The 26,167-nt window shown below is 46.5% G+C and overlaps 1 protein-coding gene across 1 annotated transcript in view; it reads right to left on the reverse strand.

Annotated features, from left to right (window-relative positions):
* Positions 1-21,161, reverse strand: part of HUNK (hormonally up-regulated Neu-associated kinase) — a 58,424-nt gene extending 37,263 nt beyond the window's left edge. The window contains exons 1-2 of the mRNA XM_069786104.1: positions 20,641-21,161; positions 918-1,210 (exon numbers count right to left, since the gene is read on the reverse strand). Coding sequence (XP_069642205.1) covers positions 918-1,210; positions 20,641-20,910 — 563 coding nt within the window. The 5' untranslated portion in view covers positions 20,911-21,161. The remainder of the gene's footprint in view (positions 1-917; positions 1,211-20,640) is intronic.
* Positions 21,162-26,167: the final 5,006 nt, after the last annotated feature.

Here is a 26,167-nt window from a genome sequence, read left to right on the forward strand (position 1 = left end):
GACATACCAAAGGTCCACCCAGCCCACTGTCCTCCTGTCTCCATAGCAGCCAAAAGCACATAAACGGAGAAAGGTACAGGGACAGGCAATCTTGTGTGATACCTCCACCTGCACTCTCCCAGCCTCTACCACTTGCTGCTCAGGGACTTCAGGCAGAGGTAGCTACTCCTTATTCAGACTCCCTCTGCAGACTCCTCTCTGATGTACTTGTCCCATTTCCCCTGGAGCCCAGGTAAACTTTCAACTCTGTAGCATACTCCTGCTTATAAACCAATTGAACAAAGGTCCCAAACAAAGAAAGGGACGTATTGCAACAGCTCTGGATCTCTCCTGAGAAGACACTGTGAGATGAACTGAACAGTTGCATATTCTGCATTGTACTTCACCGTCTTCAAACTTGTGAGGTCCTGTTGAGGCAATACAACAAACTGAAAGAGCAGAGAAGCAGAAAGGGACTTCTGTGGTCCCATTCAGGCTTCGTCCCAGCTGTGTCACTGCGAGGCTTTGGGCAAATCAGTTTGTCTCCCTATACCGCTGCACTTCCACCAGTAAAAAAAAACAGACACAACCACCTCCTCAAAGAAACAGTGAAATGATTCATCAGTTAATGTTGGTACAGAGATTTGAAAAGGCAAAATAGTGCTTGCCTACTTTTCCAAAGCACAGGCTTATCTTTAAGGACATGGAGTCAGCATGGTTCTCGTATGCAAGCCTGAAGCTACACACTTATTTAAGGCTTTCTGCAGATACTTTCTAATTTGTAAAATATGAGCACCTAAACAATACAATGAAGATTAGCCAAAAAAGCTGTTAGGAATATGTTTTCGTAACAAAGTCTCCTTACTATACAAATAAATGCCAGAATACCACTTAGAAGCTCTGAGATAAAATTTATCAGAGAGGGTTTTTAAGATTACCTGTGAACTACTCCTGCCCGGTGAAGGTGTTCAACTGCCAGGATAAGCTGCCGGATGTATTTGCGTGCTTCATGCTCCTCAAGTCTTTTTTTCTCATAGATCTTGTGCATCAAGTTGCCACCAGGGCACAGCTCCATGACAAGGTAGTAGCTGTTTTCAGTTTCCAGTATATCCAGCAGCTGAGCAATATTTGGGTGGCGGATCATTTGCTGGATCTGCCCTTCCCGTCGCAGATTCTTAGTGACATAGGTGTCCTTTTTGGCTCTTTTCTTGTCAATTACTTTCACTGCCACCTAATGAAAAAACAGAGGAGAGGGGGTTGTTAGTAGTCACACCAATGATTTATTGCTTTAACCTTGTATAAACAACCTCAAACAGAAAAAAAAAAATCAAAAGAATGTCAGTCTCAACTGATACACCATGGTTTCAGGCACAACTGCCCAGGTCAGAGGAACAGCTGTCTTTCTAACCCCACTGACAATTTCTTTCTTTATTCCCTTGTATGATGACAGACAAAAGTTATTGCAAGGAAATAGGTAACAAAGGAGAAGAGACAATCTCATTAACCATACCCAAAAACTTAGCACACTTCATGCTAGGCATTTATTTTATCTGTTTTCCCAGAAACTCTTCAGGCTCGTGTTCACAAGCTTTAGGTGTAATTTTTGGCTTGCCCTGGCTTGGATATATGACTTGAGATGATAAGCTTCCATTACAAGTTTCTTAAACTATAGCCAAGTGTTAGTTTTGCATGATTAAACAGAATAAAAACATACTATGAAAACCAAAATAATTTTGGTACCACTCTCTTGGCACATTTCTTTTTCATCTTTTAAAACGTACACGAAAGATGATCCTCTTGTGACTTCTAGAACCGAGCAACTCTGCAAAATCCAAGAAGGCAAAACTTTTTTTTTAATGCAAGTTCTCAGTGGCACACCTGCTTGCAGCTGTCCAAATCAACTGAAGCCCATCATGAAAGTACATAATAAAACTAAGGAGACTGTACGACAATCTATTACACAGCACATGCTAGCGGCTATCCAAGTGCTTTTCCTCTCATTGCTGGTGCAGAACACCACATGAGAACAAAAGGATGGGACCGACTAGGATATCGTTCTGTTCTACGCCTAAAGAATCTGGTTCCTTTTATTGTTTTAATGGATTCACTAAATAGCCACAGTAAAAGTATCTGCCTTTTTCTACCTCAAATTTATAGACACTTACTTATTTATTGAGATTTCTTATTTAGATTGGGTGCTGCAGACTTCCAGGTCACCTGCACCAGACAAAGACTTAACAGCTTGTGCCAGGCTGAGCAACAAAAGGCACTGCAAAATCCTCCTCCCGGGCTCCTCGTTTCCTCAGAGCTCTGCCACAAGAGAAGTCCTTCACGCACCTGGACCCCGCAGCTCGCGCATCATTACCCAAGTGACAGCTGCTTGTTTGTCAGGATGAGAGGGGGGGAAACACGGTGCTTGGTACTGCTGTGTGACACTGAATTTTACATGATGCGAAAGAGTCTTGTTTGCATGGGTACAGGTCCGACAAAACACACACAAAATGCTGCATCTGCCCCCCCCCCCCAGACAGAGGCACAAAGAAGCTGCATCCGCACCTTTGCTGTCTGCCTTGATTTGGCCTTGGAGGATCTCCTGCACTACCTTACTCCTACAATGAGAAGGAATAACAAATGTGGGGAAAACCTCAGAGTTTTATTTACCCTAGCCTTAACACCCAGACAACAGCATAAGCTCAAGAGGTTTCCGTCCATCTCCAGCTCGTACAACATCCCTCCTCGTGGCCGACAAACTAACTACTCACAGCAAACTCACTTTCAGCCAGGGCCAACTACATCGTGACAACCCACAGCACTGCGGGCTGATGGGCTTCGCCAACAGGGAGGCAAACTTATTCAAAACATATCTGGCCGCCTTCCTAGCTTGAGAAAGTGCCAAGCACACATCAAGCACATGACAGCTTCCAGTCTCACTAGCCACACCTTTATTTTTTCTGCAAGCAAAGGAAAAATTAAATTAGGGAACATTTTGGTTTTCCTTTAGAGAACAAAAGCCACAAAAAATATGGTCTGGAAATATGACAACAAAAATAGATCCATACCCTTTGACACGAATGCCTTGAATCAAAGTCAAGTTTTATCAGCAGAGGAATTGAAGAATAAAACTACAGGAGTTGGGGCTTCATAGTCTGTCCTAAGAGCCAGAAGTCAGTATTGCTGAGTATGTTATTAGCTGGATACATTTCTGCTGCTAAAAGATCATTCTGATGAAATACAGTTGATAAAGAGATAAGGCTGAACACCACACACGAGACAGCTGCCTGGGTGAAGCCCAGCAGCATCAGGGCCATAAACACCTGGAAGCTACATTCCTGACTAGTCACATTAAAGAAAGATCATTTAGTGGTAAGATAAAACAACAGGTAAATAAGAGCTTAACTTGACCATTTTTTAAAGCCTCAGGTGATTCACCAAGGAAACAGTCTTAAATTAGTACATTCCTCCATCTAACGAGATAGAACTGAGAACACAGAGGCTTGCATGGATTATGTAGACAGCAAACCACAGAAGTTATTCTGGTGAGGACAAACAAATTCATGGGTTACAGAAACATGAGATGCCAGATCGTTTGCTGGCAGCACAATACAATCTCTGGGGAAAAAAAAAAAAAAAAAAAAAGTGCTGATATTTTCCACAGCTGCAGGATACAAAACATGGAGTATTACAGTACGGAGCAGTAATCTGTTACTCATATCAGTAAGTCATCCCCAATTCATTGGCCAAAAAAAAAGCACATTACTACACATGTGTGTATCTGCTGCCCAGGCTGAGCATGGCTGTGGAGACAGGGGCAACCACCTGAACCCAGGAGACAGAGCCAACTATGTGACTACTTGATGACTTTTTCACTACCACAAAGATTTAGCTTTCTGTGCCTTATGGACAAATTTTGTCCCTGATTTTGACAGATACTTGGTCAGGCACCCTACCTATCCCAGCAGACAAGCAAAGCTGCTTTCAGAGCCACCCTTGACTCCGAGCTACTGTTCCCCCTTTAAGGCCCCTTGCATCAGGTCTGAGAGATCCACGAGCAGAGCTGACAAAGGTGGAAACAACAGTTATATTTTGGCAACAGCTTTGCACGGGGGAAAGAGAAGAGTAAAACACCAGGCAAGGCTATGGCAGGCATCTCCAACACCAGGCAGGAAACTAGCTTTGGTGTGATACTGCTTGCTCCTGGGACAGATGTGCATGGGACCTCGTGTCCTCTCCTAGGTCCGTGCTGCAGCACAGGGCACCCCAGAAATACCTCAGACAGATGCCCCCTCGCCCTCCATCTCAGGGACTATTCGAAAGTCAGGGTCTTCAGAGAAACCTCTCCATATCTAAAGAAAATATTGTAGTTGACCCTAACACACAAGCAGCCTATCAACTTTCATATGGATGTTCTCCATAATAGCTTCTAGCTTTTGTTCCTCTCTGTTCCTCCTGGGTCTTCTTCCTTACTACTCCTTTCACATATTCTCCTGTCCTCCTAGTCAATGTCCTTTCCCTTGCACTGCAGTTCTTTTTGCTTTTGCTTTCTTGTAGGACCACTTTGCTTTCCTAAATGAAATGCATCCCATGGTACAAGGGTTGTACAAAAGGGTCAGCCGTCTCAGGCAAAGCTCCAGTGGGGTTTTTTCACTTGTTTGGGTTTCTTGGATTTTCCTCTGATTTACAATTTCCTCTGAAGCATATAGAGGAAACCTAGGGATCAAACTCTGCACTCAGTTACTCCAGGGTTGACTTAGCTAAATATCCCTGATCTTGAGTTCATCCAGCATTAGACCAAGGTAAGTGAAGACCGAATGTGCCCCAACACATTTAATATACACAGCCTCCCATACGGTGTAGATGAGTGTGCCTACACCTGAAAATTTCATTCATGCAGAACGAAAAAACATTCAGTAGAGAAAATACTGTAGATGTTAGATAACCATAAAATAAACACATTCGAGCTTTCATAGCCTACTCAAGACATGGCAATTATTCAGTTTTGCTCTCCCAAGTTTCAAGTAGGGACTCTTTGTCTCTGCATCATGCCTATCTCCTGACTTGAATTCTTGGCCAATACTGGCACAGAAGTAAAAAAATAAACGATAAAGCAAGTAATTACTCCGAATATGTAGCAACAGTGGCTCTTGACATTCAACACTTTGCTTTTGGCTAAACCTTTGCTATGTAAATAAATAAATGGTTTAGGTTATTCTGTATTATGAGATACAAAGATGAGTAATAGGCCATATTTTTGGTTCCCGAGTCCCAGAATTACACTGTTGGAATGAATTACTTTCCTGAAGTTTATGGTGTGACACATCATATGAGCAATTGCTGCTTCTCTCGATCGTTGCACTAAAATAGTTCAGGTTGGGCTAAAGCGTACTGAAGCGGAGGTGAGAGGAAAGTGCAAGCACCACTCTTCTCCACAGATCCTTGGAGAAGACAGTGACATGGCTTACAGAACCAAGCAGCTAAAGCACCATCAGCAAATACAGGCACGTGTCACCACCCAAACAAAGGCACACATTTGACACACACGGGTGGAGGATTTTTGCCAGCTAGTGTTTTAGGAGGGTTTGTGAATCTGCAAGAGGGAGGCGGGGGGGTGGAGCTGACTGGCACCAAACTGCACAAAAACAGTCACAGCAAGGCGCTGAGAAAAAGCAAGAGACAGTTTAAAGGACTAAATCTTGCCTGGAGAAATCTGGGAGACAGGGCTTCAGTTGCTATATTGCTGCTGCATCCAGAGAAAACACATTTTGCCTCCTCTTTGTAAACAGTCATGCCTTGACATATGAAATTGCAACGAAGCATGGAAGGTGGCTCACACACATCCTAAGCATGCCCCAGCGTAGCATCCATAAGTCCACGCAAGAGGCACATTTCGTGTCGGGCAGCTCCCCAGATCTGTGCCCCGACAGCACACTGAGCCCATGGAACCGGTGAAGGGTCTGCTGTGCCAGGCAGGAGGAACCTCCAGGGGCTCAGTGTGCATTAGTCAAAGTCATCTTTTCACCCTCCCCTTCTGCTGGCTATTTATAACCCTGCCAGTGACACTTGGAAAAATCATGGGTCAAGAAGTAGTGCCTTTGTTAGGGAGGGAAAGATGTTTGCTTACCCAGTGGACATGCAAAGGTCTATTTAGATCATTGCCTGACTGCTCTGCAGCAGTGTCGTTTTGCCAGACTGCAGCTCAGTCTTACTGAGAGATTTTTTTTCTTTGGACCAACCCTCCATAAATACTCCTTGATGTTGGAAGTCTGCTTTGAAAACTCGTATTTTTCAGCTTCTGTTGTGCTTCAATAAGAAATTCAAGGCATGGTATGCCTGCAGTGTACTGCTGATGAGAAACCAAAGGTTAGATACCAGGATGAAGCTGAACACAGAAACGTAATAATATTGGGGGGGGAGGGAGAATCCAAGCCTGCTGTAAAACCTATTTTCAACTACATACAAAACTGATGGAAGGTAGTCAGGTTTCTGGTTTTTTTGGGTGGTTGTTCCCCCCCATCCCAAAGCTGCAAAGAGCTTTATTCAAGCCATGCTTTTACAGTAAAAACTTCTATCCCTCTACCTAGCTTTCCCTGGTGAATCTCAAACTTCAAAGACACATCATGATTCCACCAGAATAAAAACCAAGTAACAACCATATGACCAGCAGTGACTTGTCACACAATATGTTAGCACTCAGGGAACCCAGGTCTGAGTTCAGCCTTGGGTTTCTTGCTTGCCAGATCAGATGTCTTTGCACAGGCTGTCTCTTGGCAGAAGGATGCACCTCAATGGCAGCAAGCCTTCCTGTTTGCCAGAAAACGGGTTTTCTCAATGGCCTGTTTGCTGAGTCAAAGTCAAGAGGTCTTGAACAATACTCATGTCAGACACTTGCAATAATATCTAGAACAGTTTCATAGCAGTGGCCCCAACTTGGCAAATAATGTTATAACATGTTTAACTTCACAGAGAACAGAAGATTGCATGTGACCTTGCAAAATCAGGGTATGACATTTTGAGGACTTTTTAAGAGTTTTCCCCACTTACCCACACACTTGAATTGTTTCCTTCTGCAAATTCTCTCCTAACTTTAAATAAGAGGAAGGCAGTTCCTGCAGACCTCTGCCAAACAGAGCTCCAGCTGAATTGAGAGGAAACTGGTTTGAATAAGAATCCAGCAGGCACTGTGGGATTTGGCCAGGAGACCAACATAGCACAAGAGCAGCAACTTCAACTATCGGAGGGGCTATTCAACTACTGGAGGGACAACCCCCCCGCCTTTTTTTTTTTCCTTCTTCTTTCCCCCACTCTTTTTTTGCCAGAGTCTACTCCTGGCAGACCTGCTGGAGATGATGCCAAGCCAGGCAGCAGGGCTGACTCTCAGCACCATCCTGGACCATGGGCTGTGAGAGGCTTGGTGCACCCTGACCATTCAGATGAAGTTCAGAGCCGTAGGCTACGGGGTGCAGCTGGGGGACAGTCAGTGGGACAGCCTGAGACTTGGACTTCTGCACCTAAACCCACAAACCTTTACTGCCTGGTTTAAGCTTAGCTAGGAGAATGAGACAAAGAGCCAGACCAGGTAGATATTTTACAGCCATCGTTAGTGCAAACCCATCTCCAGCTCTTTTTGAAGTGCCCAAGAAGGCTCATGCAATGAATTAATCTTCTTTTCTTTCTTCCTTTCAGCGATAGCTGTCTAGCATGACTTGTAGCTTGCTTTGTATTTACCACTGTTCTCACCACAAAAATCTGAGCTTAAGTTTTCAAAACCGACTGGTGATTTTGGGTGGCCAATTCGAATCATATTAAACAGACCTAACTTTGAAGCCTGCACAGTTGTCAGCACAGTCCTGAAAGCAATCCCTTCAAGGGCATCTCAGTTTGGGCAACCAACCAGCTTTTCACAACTGAATTCAAGGATTAGAAAATGCCTACTTCATTCATTGGGTAGAGTTTATTCTTTCTTTTAGCGGTTACAGCTTAGCAAATTTTACAGTACAGCAAAGGAATAATTTTTTAATATAGCAAGTTCCAGTATCTTAAGAAATAAAGCATTAAAGAAAAGGATTATCCAAGCAAATACATACCAGAAATCAATAAACTGCACACCTTCAGGAAGGACCAGACATGTCCCACTCAGGACAGACAGAAATCACAGCTCTTCCGTTAGGACTGTCAGACACAGATGAGTCTAGACACCATCACACAAACACAAACTTACCTTTCACCATGGAACTAAACACAACAAAACTGTAAGAAAGTTAACATGCTTGATGTTAGGCATTTGCCAAATTACCTTGCAGCCCATACCACCCAATTCAGAAAACCTGTCTGAAGAGGCTCCCAAGGGTGTCATTTTTGGTGGGACTCCCTTCGGCTATCCTGCTTGGCTTCCCAGTTCCCTAACAAATGTTAGCATCTATTCACTTTTCAAAAACTGCTTTCAAAGAAAACCACAGAGCATTTCTAAAGTATCACAAGAAGGTAACCGCTTGTTAATCATTCTGCTTACAGCTTAGCCATTCACTTCAAGGAAGCCAGCAATCGTCCAAACCCACAGCAATCTGTAAAGGCAGACTCTTCCACAAGAATAAGGCCTGTCCCATTTATCAAGGATAGAAAAGGACAACCATTCAGTGATGGCCATCTGATACCTTTTGTATTTGCCCTGTATGCTTGCTACAAATGCAATAGGGGGGACAGAGGTCGAGTTAAACATGTGCATGCATGTGCACATATATGCACTGTGAAAAGGCTGCTCAGTAGCTATACTATTAGAGATGCATTGAGGTTTTACGTTAAACAAGCAGTATCATCTCTTTGCTTCATACTTGAGTGGTGATGTTTGGTCTTTGATACTTTTTGTATCTGCTCTTTGTAGGACAGCTGAATATAGTTTTTCTTCTGTATTTGCTCTGACATTAGTAAAATCAGCAATCAAAAGAGGTAGAGAGGAGTCACTTCTGTCAAAGTATTCTCTTCTCTTCTGAGTCTCTGGCAGCATAAGCCAAGAGTTTTGAGCTTAGCAATACATAAAAACAGCTGCTGTAGAGACGAGTACAGGATAAATGTCTCAGTAGGCAGGAGGCCACTCTCTCTGTTGGCAGACCAGATACAGTTAGGAAAGCTTGAAATCAGCCCCTGAAGAAATATAAACTCTTCTAAATAAGAAAGTACTTCCAAGTATGCTCACTCGTATATTTCGGATTCAAGGTAGCTTGAACAGAAAGAATCAAATCGCCAGGGGATGAAAAGAAAATCTTACCATTACCTACAACCCAAATACAACAGTATCCAGCAATGCAGAAAAGGATTCAGGAGTACTTTAGATAAGCAAATGAAAATAAGCCCCCTTGATGCCACAGCCAACTTAAATATAATCCCTAAAAGCATAAGCAGCATGTATTTGTTAAAATAAGAAAAGTATTAATTACACCTGTCCAAGGCACTAGGGACTATTATTAGATTACTATATCCAGTTCTGGTGCCAGTAATTAAAAAATTATTATTAAAATGATTAAAAATTTGGAAAGAGTTCTGAAAAGCGCTTCAGGAACACTCTGAGGTCCAAAAACTGTTTATTGTAGTAACTGACTGAAGCTCAAAATATTTAATTAGGAGAATGTTAAGCACTGACTTCATGATTTTCTGCAAGTACCTACATGAAGAAAAGATTTCTGATAATAGAAAGCTCTTAAATCTAATAAAATAAAAATTATCTTCCCAAAAGGTAAATTGGGCAAACTCAGGCTATAAACATGATCCATGTTTCTTTAGGTGTGGTGAAGTACTGATAGAAAGATCTTATCTTACAGAGATGAATGTAGATCTTGAATTTCCCCCCCCTCTCTTAAAAGTATGCAATAGCTCAACAAAACATTGATACAGATACTCCTGAAAAGAATACTGGGGCTTGTCTTCTATAGTCAGGCTGTATGACTGCTGTGATCCCTTTGGGCTTCAGTGCCTGTACATATGCGAAGAGTCTCTCGTCCCTGCAGAGAGTGGCAGGGGACAAGGCGCGACACAGAAGATGGGGGTTGATCTAGGCAAGACGCTCTGGGAGCCGTCAGCAGTCACATCAAGGGATGTAAATTTTGCAAGCTCTTTCTGACATCCTTGCTGGAGCTCTCCAGCGCAGAAGACATGAAGTGTCACGAGGAGTCATGCAAATATTGCTGCTGCTGCAGACAGCCCAACTCACCCACGGCTCTGCTGCTGACTGTATCGGCACAGTCAAATTAGTGTTTCCACGGGGAGACAGGGTTTTGATGTGTTGAGGCACTGGTGTTTGTAAGGGCACACTACGGGGTTGCTCCCACTATGCTAAGAGCAAGGGCAGACCACACGAAGGTTTTAAGACTATCAACATTACAAAGCTGTGCGCACAGACTCCTCAGGGCTTCCTCACGTTCTACCTTAGTGCCCTTCCACATGGTAAGGCATCCCCCATATTTCTGCAGCTCTTCTTCCCTTTTCTTCTTACTTCAGTCAGGAAGGAAGGAAACAGAGTGGAGGCAATTACTGACTTAACACACGAGTAACACCTTGTCTGATGTGGTCCATTTCCACAGAGCAGCTCACCTTCACTGGAGGAGAGCCGTTCTCGGTCATATTTCTCTTCAACGTGCTTTTTACTTCACATCATATTTATGGGTAACTTCAAGCCATACTTCACGGGCAACTATAGCTATCCTCTCCTGGACATGCTTCTGCACCACTGTTTCCATAAAGCCAGCTGGCCCCTTCCCTCTCATCTTCTGCTTCACTCCCTTTTCAAATGACTGACAGACAGACATACTCCTACCTGCTAGCAGCTCTGCCACCTGAAATGGCCAGGCCTTCAGAGCACAGGGACCAGCAGCAGATGGTTTTGAGGCAAGGAGGATGCCATAATTCTGCCCCTGCCCAGCCGCTCTGAACAGAAAGCCCCACGAATTACATTTTTCCTTGGTGCTACATGTCCAAAGCAGCAGAATTTGTACAACACATGGATGCCACAGCATCAGAGCACAGCCTGGGGAGCAGGAACCTGTGTGGCTACAGCACAGCCCCATCCATGGGAAGGAACGCAGGGCTTGTCTTGAGTAGGTCATGGAGGGGATCTATCTCCCTTCTGGCAGAAGGAAACCAATTCCAGTGACCTTTCACTGCTCTCCTAGTTAACTAATTAACGGGGTAGTCATAACTGCACCCCCCCAAGGGAGAGGAGCACATTTTTACCTCCCTGGCCTCTAAAGATATTTACACAAGTCAAGAGAGATTACACAAGAGACTGATGGAAGTAGTGTTGGCATAAAGCCAGACACGGAGATACATAAGGATGCACTAAAGAGGTTCCAAAAGAAATCCTTACGAGCTTGTCAAAACCGGCCTCCGGGCCGGAGACATCCCCTGCAAGGAGAAAGCGTGTCTCCGAATGCCTGGGGCAGCTGGGTTTGCCTTGCCATTGACAGGTAAAATATTCGTCAAGTATCACTTTCCAAACATTAGCTGTTTTTCAGAAAAGGGCTTTCTGACTCCCATTCATAAGGTAAGACTGACATGCTGAAACACCACCCAGCACTTAATGTGAAAACTCTTTGAGCTCAAGGTATGACGAGCTAGCGGAAAAGACATTTTTCAGGGCCTGTCATACAAGCGCACGGGAAGCCTGACGTGCAGTCACTGCGGCAGATGGAAAACCCATTCAGACCAGCAAGGTCCTCATTTCACATCGACGGAAGTCGATGGCTCCTCACAGCCCCTCACGGCGGAAGCCAGCCTGACAACTGCTGCGAACAGAGGTCCTCTCCACCCAGGCCCGGCCTGAAGAGCCTGTCAGGACAAGAAGCAGCCACCGGAGCTGAGGCACGGCAAGGCACAGCTGATGCCTCGGGTCGCAAGCGAAGCGCGCCCAATCCAGCTGCTTCTGATAAACCATAACTTGCCTTCCTAATGCTGAAAACTCCTGCCACAGTGAGATGGATGAAGATCTCGGATTACATGTGGGGAAGCAAAAGGAGAGGAGCAATACCAAATGACGTTCCTTCAACGCCGATCCCTGCAGGAGAAACCTGGTGGCTCATGCCACTTCCCATTTTCCTGATCATGGACTCGTAACGTGTTTCAGATTAAACAGTCCCTGTTTCACATTTTAGTGATCAAATGCATAACTGGACTTACAGAAGACTAAGTGTCCCTGACTTAAAGCACTTTAATACCGATATAGCTTTATGGCTTTAAGGAAGAAAAAAAAAAAACAACCAACAAACCAAACAAAAACCCATGAGCCACTGCTTTTGAGGCCCAGGTAATACCCTCCTTTGTAATGATTTAAAACACAGCAGATAAAACATTTACAATTGTTGGGAGCCAAGAAAAAGGTGTCTCCAATAAAGTTTTTATATATAAATAATATGTTCTCTCCCTTAGCTCTATGGACGTTATTCACAGAAAAGAAATTTATTCTGTTAAAAAAAATGTTTCCATGACAATCTTCCACAACAGGCAGAGAGCAAAGGAACTTTATTATATATAACTTATCTTTTTTTAGTTCTCTTTGTTGCAATGATTTTTCTCATAGCACTAGTACCACTGATCTTGCACTGCAACTGAGAAGAGCCCTGGTGGGCCTAGCATTAAAGGTGTTGGACCTACAACTCAGCAGCAGTGCAATAGCAGAGCAAAGCATTGAAAGAAAAGGAAACTTCGGTCAGGGCAGCACCAGCTTTCTGTTCATTTTTTTGCAACTGGTCTCCCTGGGGGACCACAGTAAATCCTCCCAGGCTCTTTCCATGAGGATGAGGTTTGATCCTGCTCCCTGCAAGCACCGATCCTAAGTGGAGATCAACACACAGGTTTTGCAGGGATTCACCTTATCAGCTTCGAAACAGGTACCTCCGTCCTAGCGTGGGGTGGGCCCCAGAGCTGTGCTTGTGATGGTGGCTTCTCTCTTACTCCAGTAAAGCTTACTGGAAAAACCTACCCGGTTCTCTTCATCAGCACGACCTCCATCACGGCATTGGCACTGCTAGATTCGCACCTTCCAGGAGATCAGCCACCAGACAACCCATCAGAGAAGCACAGCAGAAGAAGTTTCACAGAGCCACAGAATCAAAAGGTTCAGGTTTTTGGTTCTTCAGCTGATCTGAAAATAACAGCTAAGCCAATCTGGGGCTGAAGTAATGCAAAGTGTGGCTACGTGGCAAGCAGAAGAGTACTCGAGATGGTCTGAATCTAGCCAGTACTGGTTTGCTTTGGTTCGGTTGTATCCCATGCTGCTAGGTGAGCACCAACACAGCAATCCACCTAATTCTTCTGGGTGGTATCTACCCAATCAACCCAACTTTAGACAGTTTTAGATGCTTCTCCATAACCTTGAAGAGTAGTGTAGTCAGCATGTAAACTCTCAGCTAATTTTATATTATTGTTCAGTTCAGTTTATATTATTGTTCATACAACACAACAGCTTAGGTTTTAGACAGACTGTTACAATTCAGTTGCCAGATGATTTGTCGCACCATCTCATGACTGCTTTCCTTCTGGGTTTATATCCTTGTGAAGAGTAAGTGCTGCTCATTAATAACCTCCATTTTCCCGACTGCAGGCAAACAAATAACTCATGAGGGCAAAGATGCCTAATGTGTCACATCCGCTGAAATATATCAAGCTACGGTAGCATTCTCCAGCTCACTGGTATAAAAGGAGATATGGCAAACTGCAAGATGTAGAAAGCAAGACGTGTTTTAATTACCAAGACATTTACAAGTAACACATGCCTACAAAAACAGGCACACAGCTTTATGCATCATTAAGTATGTTAAAAATACAAAACTTCGAAGAACAAATACAAGGATCCAGATGTGAGCATCGCATAAGAACTACACCTGGTGTCAATTCAACCTAAACACTCGGCTTCCCTCAATCCTGCATATGCCACTAAAAGTATAACAGTCTATACAAAAAGCAGCACATTGCTGACATGCACTGTTAGTGACGTCCTTAAAACTGCTGAATGTAAACTTGAAAGCAGATTATCTCAAGAGGATAAGCACCTGCCACATGTGCATGAATTCAGCTCATTGCAGAACAAGTTGCAAGCTACAGCTGAAAAATATTAAAGCAATCTTCCTGGAAGACAGACTGCATTAATGAACAGGCTATTAAAAGCCTATTCCCACTTATGCCAAGTATGCAACATAGAAAAGGGTTAGAGGGAACAGCGTGGCTTTATAACAAGTGCCTGATGCAACTGGTTGTTCTCCAGGTGAACAAACTGTTAGCAGGTAATCATATAGCAAACTGAGCAGGTAGGTGCACATCAGAAGTTTCTGATTAAGGCATTTATTCTGCCTTATGCTCAAATTCTTGCATGCTCCATAACACGTATCGGGGAATGCTATGCTGACACAGCAACTTATCTTCTGGTCCTACTTCCAGCCAAGTTCTCACTGATGCCACTGCAACCATGACACTGTCCTTCAAATAATTTTCTGAAGTATCATCTGTTAACAAAACTGTATGTTTAATAGCTTCAATACAAATTATGCATCTGCACACATACACACAAGCCTCTGTAGAAAGAATAGTGTCAATGCTGCGGAAAACAAACACTTAAAGGCAAGGAAATGTAAAAAATCAGGCTGCAGAAACACCCTCATTTCATTCCCTTGGTGCATATAATTAAGAACAGCATATCATCCAGGTACAACAGGTGGCAGCCATTAATAAAAGTGAACAGCATCCTAGGAGAAAGCCACTGTGCAGATTTGCAGTAAGCACTTTTGAAAACAACCTTTTTTTGGATAGAGAAAAAACTTTAAAATATGTAGAGAAACAGGTAAGAAGAGAACTACTAATTAAATACTTACAGTGAGAGAACAAACACATCTAGGAAACTGATATACAAGTATCACTGGAGGACGAACATAAAATAACAGATGAAGTTTCAAATTAAGATCCTGTGGCTTTACCCTCTGAGCCACTGAAATCAATGAAAACATTCCAAGTTTCACAGTTTTACCTACAACCTCATGATATTTGGGGGACAAAAAAGGAAAGGATTGTACTGAAAGACCAGTGACCACCTTAAAAACTCAACTTTTGTTTGCAATGAAGTAACTTCCTGGCCTATTTAGTTGGCAAGATGGTTTTGCAAGTGAAAGTGACCCACACAGACACAGTCATGACCCTCAAACCTCAGAAATTAGACAAAGGTAAAGATCCTAGAACTATATATGAGCATATACCAAATTTCCCAGGTTTTAAAAGCCCGTACTACTACTTGGATGACCCTGGATCTTGAGATGCAGACAAGATTGACAATGGCAAGTCCTGGCACAGAAGCCCTCAATAGGAAGCCTCCATCAGTGCTGGTTTCCCTGATGAAGAGCAGAGATGTCGCAGGGGGAGACATGATTACCAAGGGCATTAACGGGGCAAGATCTCACTTGCCAACACACCCAAAGGCCTTTGGCCACCAAGTCTCCACTCCCTGGAGTCTATGGTGGAAGACACAGGGGAAAGGTGAATTTACTCAAGGCAAAATTAATACTGTGACATGTGAAAGTGTATATAGCATCATAGCACCTGCTGTTGTCTACTGGAACCACTTTTGTCCCTATTTACCTGCATCCATCTGCTTATATTCTCTTAAACAGACAGAAATTGTGTGAAATGAGGCACTCCAGCCTTTGCTTCAGGTAAGAGGTCCTGACGGGCTCAGATGAGAGCTGCCTCCTCTGTCCTACCCAAGAAGAGGACAGAGGGGTCTGCAGTAGGAGGGGGCTTGCAATGGGAAAGGTGGGGCGCAGGGCCAGGGACTGATGCCACCGCAATATGGACTTCTCTATACTCTCACGTAAACGCTGCTTAAACTGACAGCCGGTGCCTAGTCACAGGAAGCATTTTAGGAGACGGCTGCCTCAGCTGGTGTAGAGCAGTCACATAACTTGCACGACCTGCATCTCACACAGACTCCATGGCAGGCAGCCCCAGCCCCAAGTCGCTCCACACCTACCGAAAAGGCTGGGAGCTGTACCGTTCCCCCTGTGCTCATTGAAAAGCGCTTCAGAAGGCGAAGGCAGGGCATGAAGTTCGCACAGAAACACGCCTGCTACGCCAGTGTATAATTTTGCATAATACACACAGTGCAATGTGCCCCTAGCAGGCGACAGCCGTGCAAGTGCCCTTTGGAAACACTTCACTCCTCCGAGGAGGGCCTGCCAGAGCAAAAGACACATTTCCAGCTCTCTGCAGGGAGGCTGCTCTGCCCACCTACCCACCCCAGCACCTCCAGGGTGCCCAAATACATCTCTTATTTTTTTTACCTCTTTAATACAGAAATACATCCTGAACATGAACTCTTCTGTGAAAAGGCCACTTTTAATATTAATTGCTTTGCCTCCATAGAAGAAACTGGTAAATTATATTTTTAGCCGCTGCTTCCCACTGTTGCAGAAAGCCACTTGACTAACTGCAACTAAAAATGTACCTTTTCCGAGCTTAACAATAGCGCTAAAGGAAACGATAAACAAATCTTTTGGCGGATGAGAAATCAAATGATTCAATTTGCCTCAATGACTTTTTTGTAGTGTTAAAGGTTATACCTAAAAGTAGGTAACGTAATCCCAGTTCAAGTTTGTTTATAACAACTTTGGCTCAATATATTGTCAATACATTGTCACTCCGCAACGCCATATGGAGTTATTCGGACATTTCATCAGGGTCCACAGCAGATAACACAGTCTATTAGGTCTATTAGCAGAGCCTCATACCACCCTCACCACAGTGATGGCAACGTAATCTCAGCTGTCTAAAAATGCAAAAAATCATTATCTTGCAATATCTGCCTTTGCCCGATTCCCGTTGCCCAGCAATTGACCCTTCAGAGCCCCAAGCAGAAGGCTTGAAACAATCCAAGAGTATATTGTGCACAGGCTCGCAAAGTTAGCTGAATACAGCTAACTCAGCAGGGTTTCAGAGCCACAATTTAAAGCTAAATTGGCTTGCTCTTCATAGAGGAACTATGTTTCCTTAGGATTAGCAATAAAGACTGCCTGAGCTGATCTGACAAATCAGCCTTTTACCCAAAAATGTCAGATTATAGGCTGCGATAATTTTATTCAACAGCAGTGGAAAGAATAATCTGTTCGACATTCTCCTGCGCTCAGCTAAAATACACTTAATTGCATCAGGCACTACCAAACATTTTTCAAGCCCAGAAAATAACAACATGCCTGACACTATGGCAACATAAACCGCAAGAAGTACCATAAAAGATTTGATTTAAAGTCCAATGCTAAAGACGTTCACAGGGAAGGTTTAAAAATCTCACCTTAGCTCACCCTCTCGTGCTTAGGCGCTAGTAGGGGCTGCTGATTCCTGTCCCACACAGGTCACTCTAAAGGCATTGTCTATCAAGATGTCCTCGAAGCAGCTGGTAATGTAACTAGAGTTTGGCCCACAATATATAACATCTCATGCTCTCTTGAAGACCTCTTTAGCTTCTAGCAATTTCAGGGTGAGGTAATGGCAGATTTTTGGCATCCATTCCGTATTGCCTTGATTCTGTACAATGCATTGTGTCAGTGCGATGGATCTGAGCCTAGCTGGGGACTCGTTAATCCACAGATTTCATTTCTAAACACACAATTTTCTGAAACAATAATGCGCATTAACTCCTCTGGAGTTGCTGAAGTCTGGTGCAAATCAAAACCTGTTTGGTCCCCCCTTACTGAAGTCAGATGTTTCAGTGACCATAAGGGCCCGGGCTCTGCCAAAACAGCTACCAGACATTAGTAGCAAGACTTCTACTTTACACTATCATGGCAATTTTATTGAAATTCAGGCAATGCCCTTGCTCAACCACAGCTTTACGAGACAAAAATCAGATGTATTTTGAAAGCAAAAAAAAAAAAAAAAAAATTGACATGCAGGCACTAATCCTGGAATAATAGGCTCATAAAACATCAGCTTAGAAAAATGCAGCAATTACACTGATCCAGTGAGCTGTCCACGGGAGACAGCTTTGTTTCCACATTTTGTTTTGCTGAACTCCACTTGTGAGTGTATTAAGTGTACACTGCTGCAGATTAACTTTTCTTCCGCAAGCGAGCAGAATAGAAGACTATACACGTCCAATTCCTGGCTCACGCCACGGACGGAGGGACAGCATCAGGCCCTTACGGAGCTATCTTCTCTTCCAGCCTCTGGAGAGGCATGGCGTTGCTCTTGGGGGGATTTTCCCCCCAAGACAAGGCAAGTTTAGGGATGGAGGTGGGTAGGGAGGGACGACAGGAGGTAACTGCCACATGCGGCTACTGATGCCATGTCTCAGACAGCTCCATTAACTCCAGCCTGAGTTTGGCTGTCTGATGTCTGGAGAAGGAGGTCTGTGAGGTCTGAGCATCGGTGTCACCCAGGCCCAGATATGGCACTGTCATACCTAACTCTCCAGCACCTGGTCTGCTGTTCACTGAGATTTCTCAGAAGGCACAAATATAGCTTAATCAATGGAACTGGCCCTTCATGTATCAGAATGCTTTTGCGGAAGTACTTTGCCATGGGGATAAACCATTTCTTACGTAAAATGTCCTCTTCCCACAGAACCTCCTCCCATGACCTGCTGCTGCTGGTCCCCATGCTCACGTGGCCTCGCACTTTCGCTCCCGATCCCATTCCCACCCTTGCCAGCCTCAGCCTCCTCTCCGACACAGCCTTGCACTCCAAAAGAAAGGAGTCTGGGTAAGCAGATGTTTTTCTTCTCCTCCTCATATCACAGGCAGAGCTCAGTCACCCATGGTGGGCTCCATGTAGGCAGAGCTGCCAGCAGCTGTGAGGCAGAGCCAGTTTGGGCACGTTTCAGCTGCCTTTGGCTGGAGGCCATGCAAAAGCTTGGCAGAGGAATATGCCCAGAAGAGCTGAGTGTCCATCAGCTCTCTACTCGGGGTGAAATTCTCCCATGGGGTCACGCGTGGGACGGAAAGCATTCACCCCTCGGGTTAGAGGGAGGAACCTCACTGAGATAGGACCTCACCTGAAGCAAATAATTAATTACTCTTATCTCCTATCCATTAACTCAAATGGCTTATCCATAAATACCTGGAATTAAATAGGTGGATTTTCTGGGAAGATGGACCTTTGATTAGTCAATTTGAAACTATGCAACTGATCTTTCACCAGCTGAAGTTGAAAGCAAGAGCTTCCTTTGATCCCATGATACAAGATCAGGTCAGACAGAGCTCAGAGATCATCATTCCTGTCCACAAAGGCAGACACAGCAGCTCAGCAGGAAGGAAGTGTGATTCTCCTAGAGTTTCTGCTTGTCACTTTGTCACAGTGCAAGTTATTCAAAACATGGAGCGGGGGGGAAGCAGCAGGCCTGGGAGCTGAGACAGAGGGGCGTGTGGTGTATCTTTTTATTTTTTCCCCTCTTAACAGACTGAGATAAATGTAGCAATCCAAAAAGGTGGAGGTGGGAAGGACGTGTGTGTGCATGTGCCTTTTTATCAACTGGAGGATCATTGGATGTATCTGTTACCAAGGAGAAGCACATGCTTGGTAACAGAAGAGAGCAAAAAAAATTTTTTTTTTTGCATTCCTATATGATAACAATCACTAACCTTATCATTTTTCTCATGATGAAATTCAGAGCCCTATATTAAATTTCACTCCGTGACAAATTTACTGGAATGAAAAAAAAGAAAAAAAATTATATCTGAGAGTGCAGGAATGCAAGCTACCAAGATGCAATCTTAACAGCAGCACACTTACAGTGCTGCTGGAGCTGGAGGAAATTACACTCTGCTTAGCCCCACTGGTCCAAGGAGCTCTCAGTAACAATAAGGCATCCTGCTTTGGGTAGCCCTCTGTTAAGCATGTGATAAAACAGAGGCAGAAGTCAGATAGCTCCAACAACTCTTCATCGGGGGGCCCTAGCAGGCTTCTCCTTGCTCTGTTTACCGCCCAGCCAAAGCCCCTACTAGTCTTTATAAGGTTGTGACATATCCTGATTGATGGCTAAAAGCCTCCACTGAAGGGTTCTGGATAATAAACAAAAAGCAGAGACCCACCACGGACTTTTCTTCCCAGCACCCTAGGAAAAAAACCCCCAAAACATCCAGGGTGCAGCTCGCATCTTTTGCCATGCCGCGATATCAACAACTTCTAATCGCTGAACTGTACCCCCTCCTGCAGGCACACGCAGCATCTCCCATCGCTCTGATAAGCAAGAAGTACCTGTATGTACCTACACGTGAAATGTCACGACTAGACGGCACACAGTGGTGACTGGTCATCCGCAATACCAGTCTCACCATTAAAAACACATTTCTGACCAAAAGATAAGCAAACAAATAGAAGAAAAAAAAAAAAAAAAAAGACAGGTCGAGGCAACCGAAGTATTTCAAGAGGAAAGCAACATTACAGCCACGGAAATCTCAGTACGCGAGGGAGAAGCGCCGTTTCCACGCCCGCAGCGCGCGGCAGCGCCGCGGGGAAGTTGGGAGGGAGCCCCGCGGCCCCCGGCTCGGCGCCCCCCGCGGGGGGGAGGGGGGGTGTCTCCCCGGGGGCTCATCCTCCCGGCCGGCAGAGACCCGGCACACTCATCTCACACACCGCCGACCTCCCCAGCCGCCCCCCGCCCCCCCCGAGGGGCGCCCGGCGGCCCCGGCCCGGTCGCGGTACCTTCTCTCCGGTGAGCACATGCAGCCCCTCCCGGACCTTGGCGAAGGACCCCTCTCCCAGCTTCCTGCCGATCAGGTAGTTGCCGACCCGCTTGGTGTGCTGGAAGTCGCGGAGCCGCTCCCGCGGCGCCGCCGCCGCCGCGCTCAGCCAGGCGGCCAGGAAACTGCCCTCCGCGCCCGCCGCCGCCTTCCGCGCCTCCCCGCCGCCGCCGCCGCTGCCCGCCACCGCCGGCGGCTCGCTCAGGAGCCCGTCGCCCGCCGCCGCCGGCATGCCCGGCCCTGCGACTGCCGCTGCCTCTGCCGCTGCCGCGCCGCCTGCCCCCGGCCCGCGGGGCGGTCACCGGGCGGGCAGGAAAGTTGCTCGGGGGAGAGCGCCGCCGGCCAGGCTGGGGCGGAGGGGCCGCGGGGCGGAGCGGGGCCGGCGGGGGGCCGGGGCTGGGGCGAGCCGGCGGCGCGGTGCCCCGGGCTGCCGCCCCTCATTGGATCCGGCGCCTCCTCTTCCTCCTCCTCCTCCCGCCCGCCGCTGCTCTCTCTGCCCCGCGCCGGCAGCGGCTGCAGGCGTGAGGCTGCCGCGCCGAGCGGGGAGGAGGGAACCGGGGGAGGGAGGGACCGGCGGAGGGAGGGGGAAAGGGCTCATTCAGTTTGAATTTGCGGTAATTTAATCCGCTCGCACGCGGCGGGAGCAGATGCGATCCAAGCCCGGCAGCCTGGGTGTTTTCAAATCCGGCTGGCCCCTCCTCCCCTCCCCTCGCCCCGGCACCCCAAACCGGGGGCGGCAGCGCACCCCTCCCTGGGCTTGCACCAGGGGACCCGGCTGCCGGGCAGCGCCGTGACTCTGTCTGCCCGTGGCTCTGCTTTATTGCTGCCCGAGAGCATCTTTTGTGCCGCTTTTCCCCACCTTCCTTCCCGAGCGCGCCTGAGCCCTCCTCACTCCCGTGGCGGGGAAACGCGCTACCGCGACGCGATCGCTGCCGCTCCGGCGGGCTCCGGTCCCGCTCCCCGCCTCGTTCACCACCCGCTTCTCCATCTTACGCCTCCCGGCCCTCTGCGCTCCTCTGCCTGCGGCGCCCGCCTCCTCCTCCTCCCTCCTCCTCCTCTTTTGCAGCGCGGGGGTCCCGGCCGAGCACCCCCCCGCCCCTCCCCGCAGCCTGCATCCCCCAAACGCTCTCCGGGGCTTGGTGGACCGGGAGAAAGGAGGCGACCCGGGCGGCCATCTGCCGCAGGCTGCTGCGTCCAGGGGACTGTCATTTCCCTACCCATCTTCCCCACCTCGCGGAGAGGGAGAAGAAACGGGTTTATTGCCATTTTCACTGCCCAGCCCCCCTCCACCTAGCTGGAGGCTGCACTGGCAAACAGGAGGGAGAGGGAGAGCAGGGACGGGGGATGAGACAGAGCTGGCAGAGCTACCCTGCTTTGAGTTTCTGATGGTCAGTGATGCTAGCAACCTTCAGTTCGTGCTGTGGACGATCCAGTAAAACAGTTAATTCATCAAAATGCTTCACGGCATGGAGGATTTTTAACTTAAGACCTGTCTTTAGCATGGTACCAGCAAGGAAGTCATCAAGGACCCCTGTTTACACTTAGGCTTAATCTACGTTTTCAAGTTTTGCCCGCGTGGTTGTGTTAGTTAATGCTTTGAAAAAAAGAAATCACGCGCACCCTAACAGATGCGAGCTATGTCAGCAAAACCTCCCGTAAAGATGCAGCTGTACCTGATAAAAACCAGTTTCGAGCTTTGCTGCAATCACACTCCCGCCCCATGTGAAGCTGTTTTTCCCACCAGAGGGCTGGCGAACACAGCTCTCCCCGCGCACACGCTGCCACCTCTTTTTAAGCTCTTTTTAAGCTCTTCTTTTACTCCTTAAAAATGTCAAGCCAATTTTACACCATGCTGCTGTCCATTGGCCTTTGCTTCTGTCTCGACTCCGCTTCTATCACTTCGCTGGGAGAACTGTACCCCTCTGGCCCCTTCCTCTGGAGTAGTCCAGCTGAATCACTAACCGGATTTTGGCTGGCACGGGTATTGATTAGCCACGCCCTCCTTCCACACCACCTTGCTTTGGTAAAACTTCCTAACTTAAGCCAGAGCTGAGCAATGTCATGATTTTACGGTGCCGATCATAATGGATAACAATTTGTAGTCTCCCCCGTGTCGGTCCAGGCTTCCCAAGCCATAGTTAATCAGATTAAAACATACCCAGGTCTGGCTTTAGGCAAAAGGTGGGCAGCTGCCCAGGGAGGCTGGAGGCAAGGAGCTCCGGGCTGGCTGTGCGGGACGAGGCATTGCTGCCGGAGGCGCTGAGCCCTGCCACCTCCTGATGACCCCACGAGCTGGGGCTCGTGCGGGTGCAGCTGGGGTACGAGCCTTTTCCACGCACCATGCGAGCAGCAGGCTAAGCACTCTTTGTCAGCCCTCTTGGCCCAGTCACGTCAGGAGTCGTGCCAGTCTCTTCCCACACTTAGGAGCAGTCCTTATCCAGACCCCTTCTCTTTCCTTGCAGGGGTAAGAAAGCATCTAGTCTGCTGGGAGAAGAAGAAGAGATGGAGGGAGCAGGTGCCCCTGCTGCGTGGAGCTGGTGGCCGATAGCTGTGTGCGATGAAGGCCCTTACTGCAAGGCAGAATACGGGGAAAGAGAACTGGGGAAGCAGGCTCGCACTCCCGATTTTTGGAGCTCAGCTGGCCACCTTCCACTATCTGACTTTGGGTTCCCTGAAACTTTTACTGACCCCTCCAAAATGTATTCCCAGTGGCTAAATACAGCACGGGTTCTAGTGCTGAGAACCCTGGAACTGGCTCCACACCACCACACTCAATGAAATATATGTTTTCAGATGAAATTTCAAACAAAACAGAAATCCAGCACTGTCACTGTAGGCAGAAACTGGAGAAGGGAAAGCTCCAAAGCCAATAAATAACATTTTGGTTTTAGAATATACACTCATCCCATGCTCTGGATACATTTACAAATATTACAGCACACGGCCACCTAAAACAAAAGTCTGCACATTCTCTGACCTACCACTGTCCTGGGAGCATTTGGTCCCCTGTGGGAAGGTGTAGGGACACAGGACCATGACACGCTGTTTGAACTGATGGCTGCTGTGCTGAAGGTGTGCTCCTCGTAGCTGGGGTGCACTTTGACAGGACACAACCCTAACAGCAGAACTGGTCCTGCCTCAGCTCTCCCCGCCCGTGCAATGCTGTGGCAGCATGTTTTTGCTGCTGTGCTATAAACAGGGTTGGTGAGGTGATCCAGGCTTTTTAAAAGTGCCCAGAAGTTTAAGACAAAACTCCTCTACTGACCTGACCACCAGAGAAATATAAGTGGAAGTGCACAGTGAGGCAGTGCAGGTAACCTTCTACCACACTCTGCCATGCCAATGTCATCCTCAGACAAAAAGAAGGTCTGCTATCAGACCTTCGTCACCCTCCTGAAGCAACTGGGATTGATAAATCTGGTTCCCAACAAAGCTGAATTGTCCAGGAGAGAACTTCATTGATGTTTCCTAAATCAAAGCCGGAAGTGGGAAGGTGCCAGGAGCATCCCTCTGTTTGCAGGGAAGGTGACCCAATCCTTGCACAGGTCAGGACAGCGGCAAGGCGAGATTGTTCAGTGGTGAGTCTGGGTCTACGTCACAGACTTCTCTGGTCGGCATGATATATGTGAGGTTTATAACAATATTGTTGTATGGAAAAAAAAAAGGAAAAAGCTGTACTGAAGACAGTTACATTGGAAGAATAAAAAGTACCAATTGCTTTCCAGTTGTGGAGAGGCTATATTCTATACTATTTAAAGATATTACTATGCTAAGAGGGTTTGCAACTATATTTGCTATGTAGCTGTTCTTGTAACGGACTGATACATGTTTCAGACAGACAATGCAAGAATTCCCAAGTGTCTCCTATGCAGAGAATTTGAACAAGGAAATAGGAAACATGGCTGCCCAAGAAAATGCTGGAAGACACGCCTGGATGCAGCTTCTGGCTAATCCGTATATACGCAGCAATGGAACGCAGAGGAAAGGCGTAGCCCTGTTTGAACAGTGACAGCATGCCCTTGGGCAGGAAGAGCTGTAAGGTAAAGAACGCATTAGCTAGCAGCAGGAGACCAGCTCATAGTTTAAATGGCAATAAGCGCTACGCAGCAAGAGATGCTTAACATGCACAGGCCTGCATCCTCCGCTCCCTGGCTTTAGAGCTCGGCTCAGCCACCCCATGCCGGCCTCAGCATCTGTAAGTATGGATTCCCAAAAAGGGATGCACATCAGTGTCAGTAAATCCTTACTGGCGTAGGAGAGGTGAGCTGAGACCACGTGCCTTCATCCTCTGCTTCCCTGCTGGTGTCACCTGGGGAAGGGGGCAACCTCACACACTGCAAAACAAACCGGACCCTTCCCTTGCCCAAAGAAATATGCTTACAGACAGACAGACAGAGGTATGTGCTTTTGTTTAGGCTCACGGCTCCCACTCAGCCAACAGAAACATGGTTTTGGCCACTGTGATGATTAAACAGATGTTGACAGTATGTTTTTCAGTCAAACACCTGAAAATCAACTTATTTTAAAAATAAAAGTGGCAAGAAATGGCCATTGCAGCAAACATTAGGAGAGCTCTGAAAGAACCCAGTGAATTTTTAATTTTTTTTAATTGACTCAACTTGAGGACTTAATGAGTTAACAGTATCCTTTTAAAGAGGCAAGACTGCTGCCTTCTTACGATTTCTATCCTGTCCAGCTGTGCCCATCAGGGTGCAGTCTGGATGGAAAGGGGATCAAAGGCTGCATTCATTTCTGTCCATGCTTTAATTTAAATTTAACTCCAGTGTGCTTTATTTCGAACTGCAGTCTTTCTAGGTAATGACATCTTCTGATTAACTGTTGGAATTACTGATGAATTAAAGGCAGTGTCTGTTTTCAGGTTGCAAAAGCTGTAATAACAAGCTACTAAAAATAACTTAGAGCTTGATTTAAACCCATGAAAGCAAAGAAATTCAGAGTTACCCTGACAGTATTGTCCTTTGACATCTTCAACATTTTAAAATATTGTAGTAAAATGTATTATTGGCTTGCAGACTGGGAGTTTTGCAGCCATGAGGAAGACTGAGGCGCCTGGGACCAATCCCCAATGTCAAGGTCTACCTGGGCTGAATCCTTCAAGGGGTCAAACACTACAGCCGAATTCCCAGGCTGCAGTACCATGTCCAAGGAGGATGTGGCTGAGGACAGAACTGGAAAATGCTGGTCCAGCACCAGAACATGGCACTGCAAAGGATACATTTACGAGCCTGAGAGCCTGTCAGCAAGATGTTTTGCCTTACCGTGCTGTTGCCTCTTCTGGTGCAGCTGGTGGTGGCAGCTTTCCAAGCACTTCTCGTGGAAGCACGGGGCTGTTGCCTGGGATGCTCAAATTTTCCTTACACCTCACCTGCGTATGTGATTCACACTAATTGCTCTCACTTGTCCTTCTGAAGAGATATGAGGTCTTTGAGTGAAGGAATGATGAAATCTCAGCTCTTTTCAGTAGTATG

This window comes from Haliaeetus albicilla, chromosome 6, assembly GCF_947461875.1.
Source record: "Haliaeetus albicilla chromosome 6, bHalAlb1.1, whole genome shotgun sequence".
Classification (NCBI taxonomy): domain Eukaryota; kingdom Metazoa; phylum Chordata; class Aves; order Accipitriformes; family Accipitridae; genus Haliaeetus; species Haliaeetus albicilla.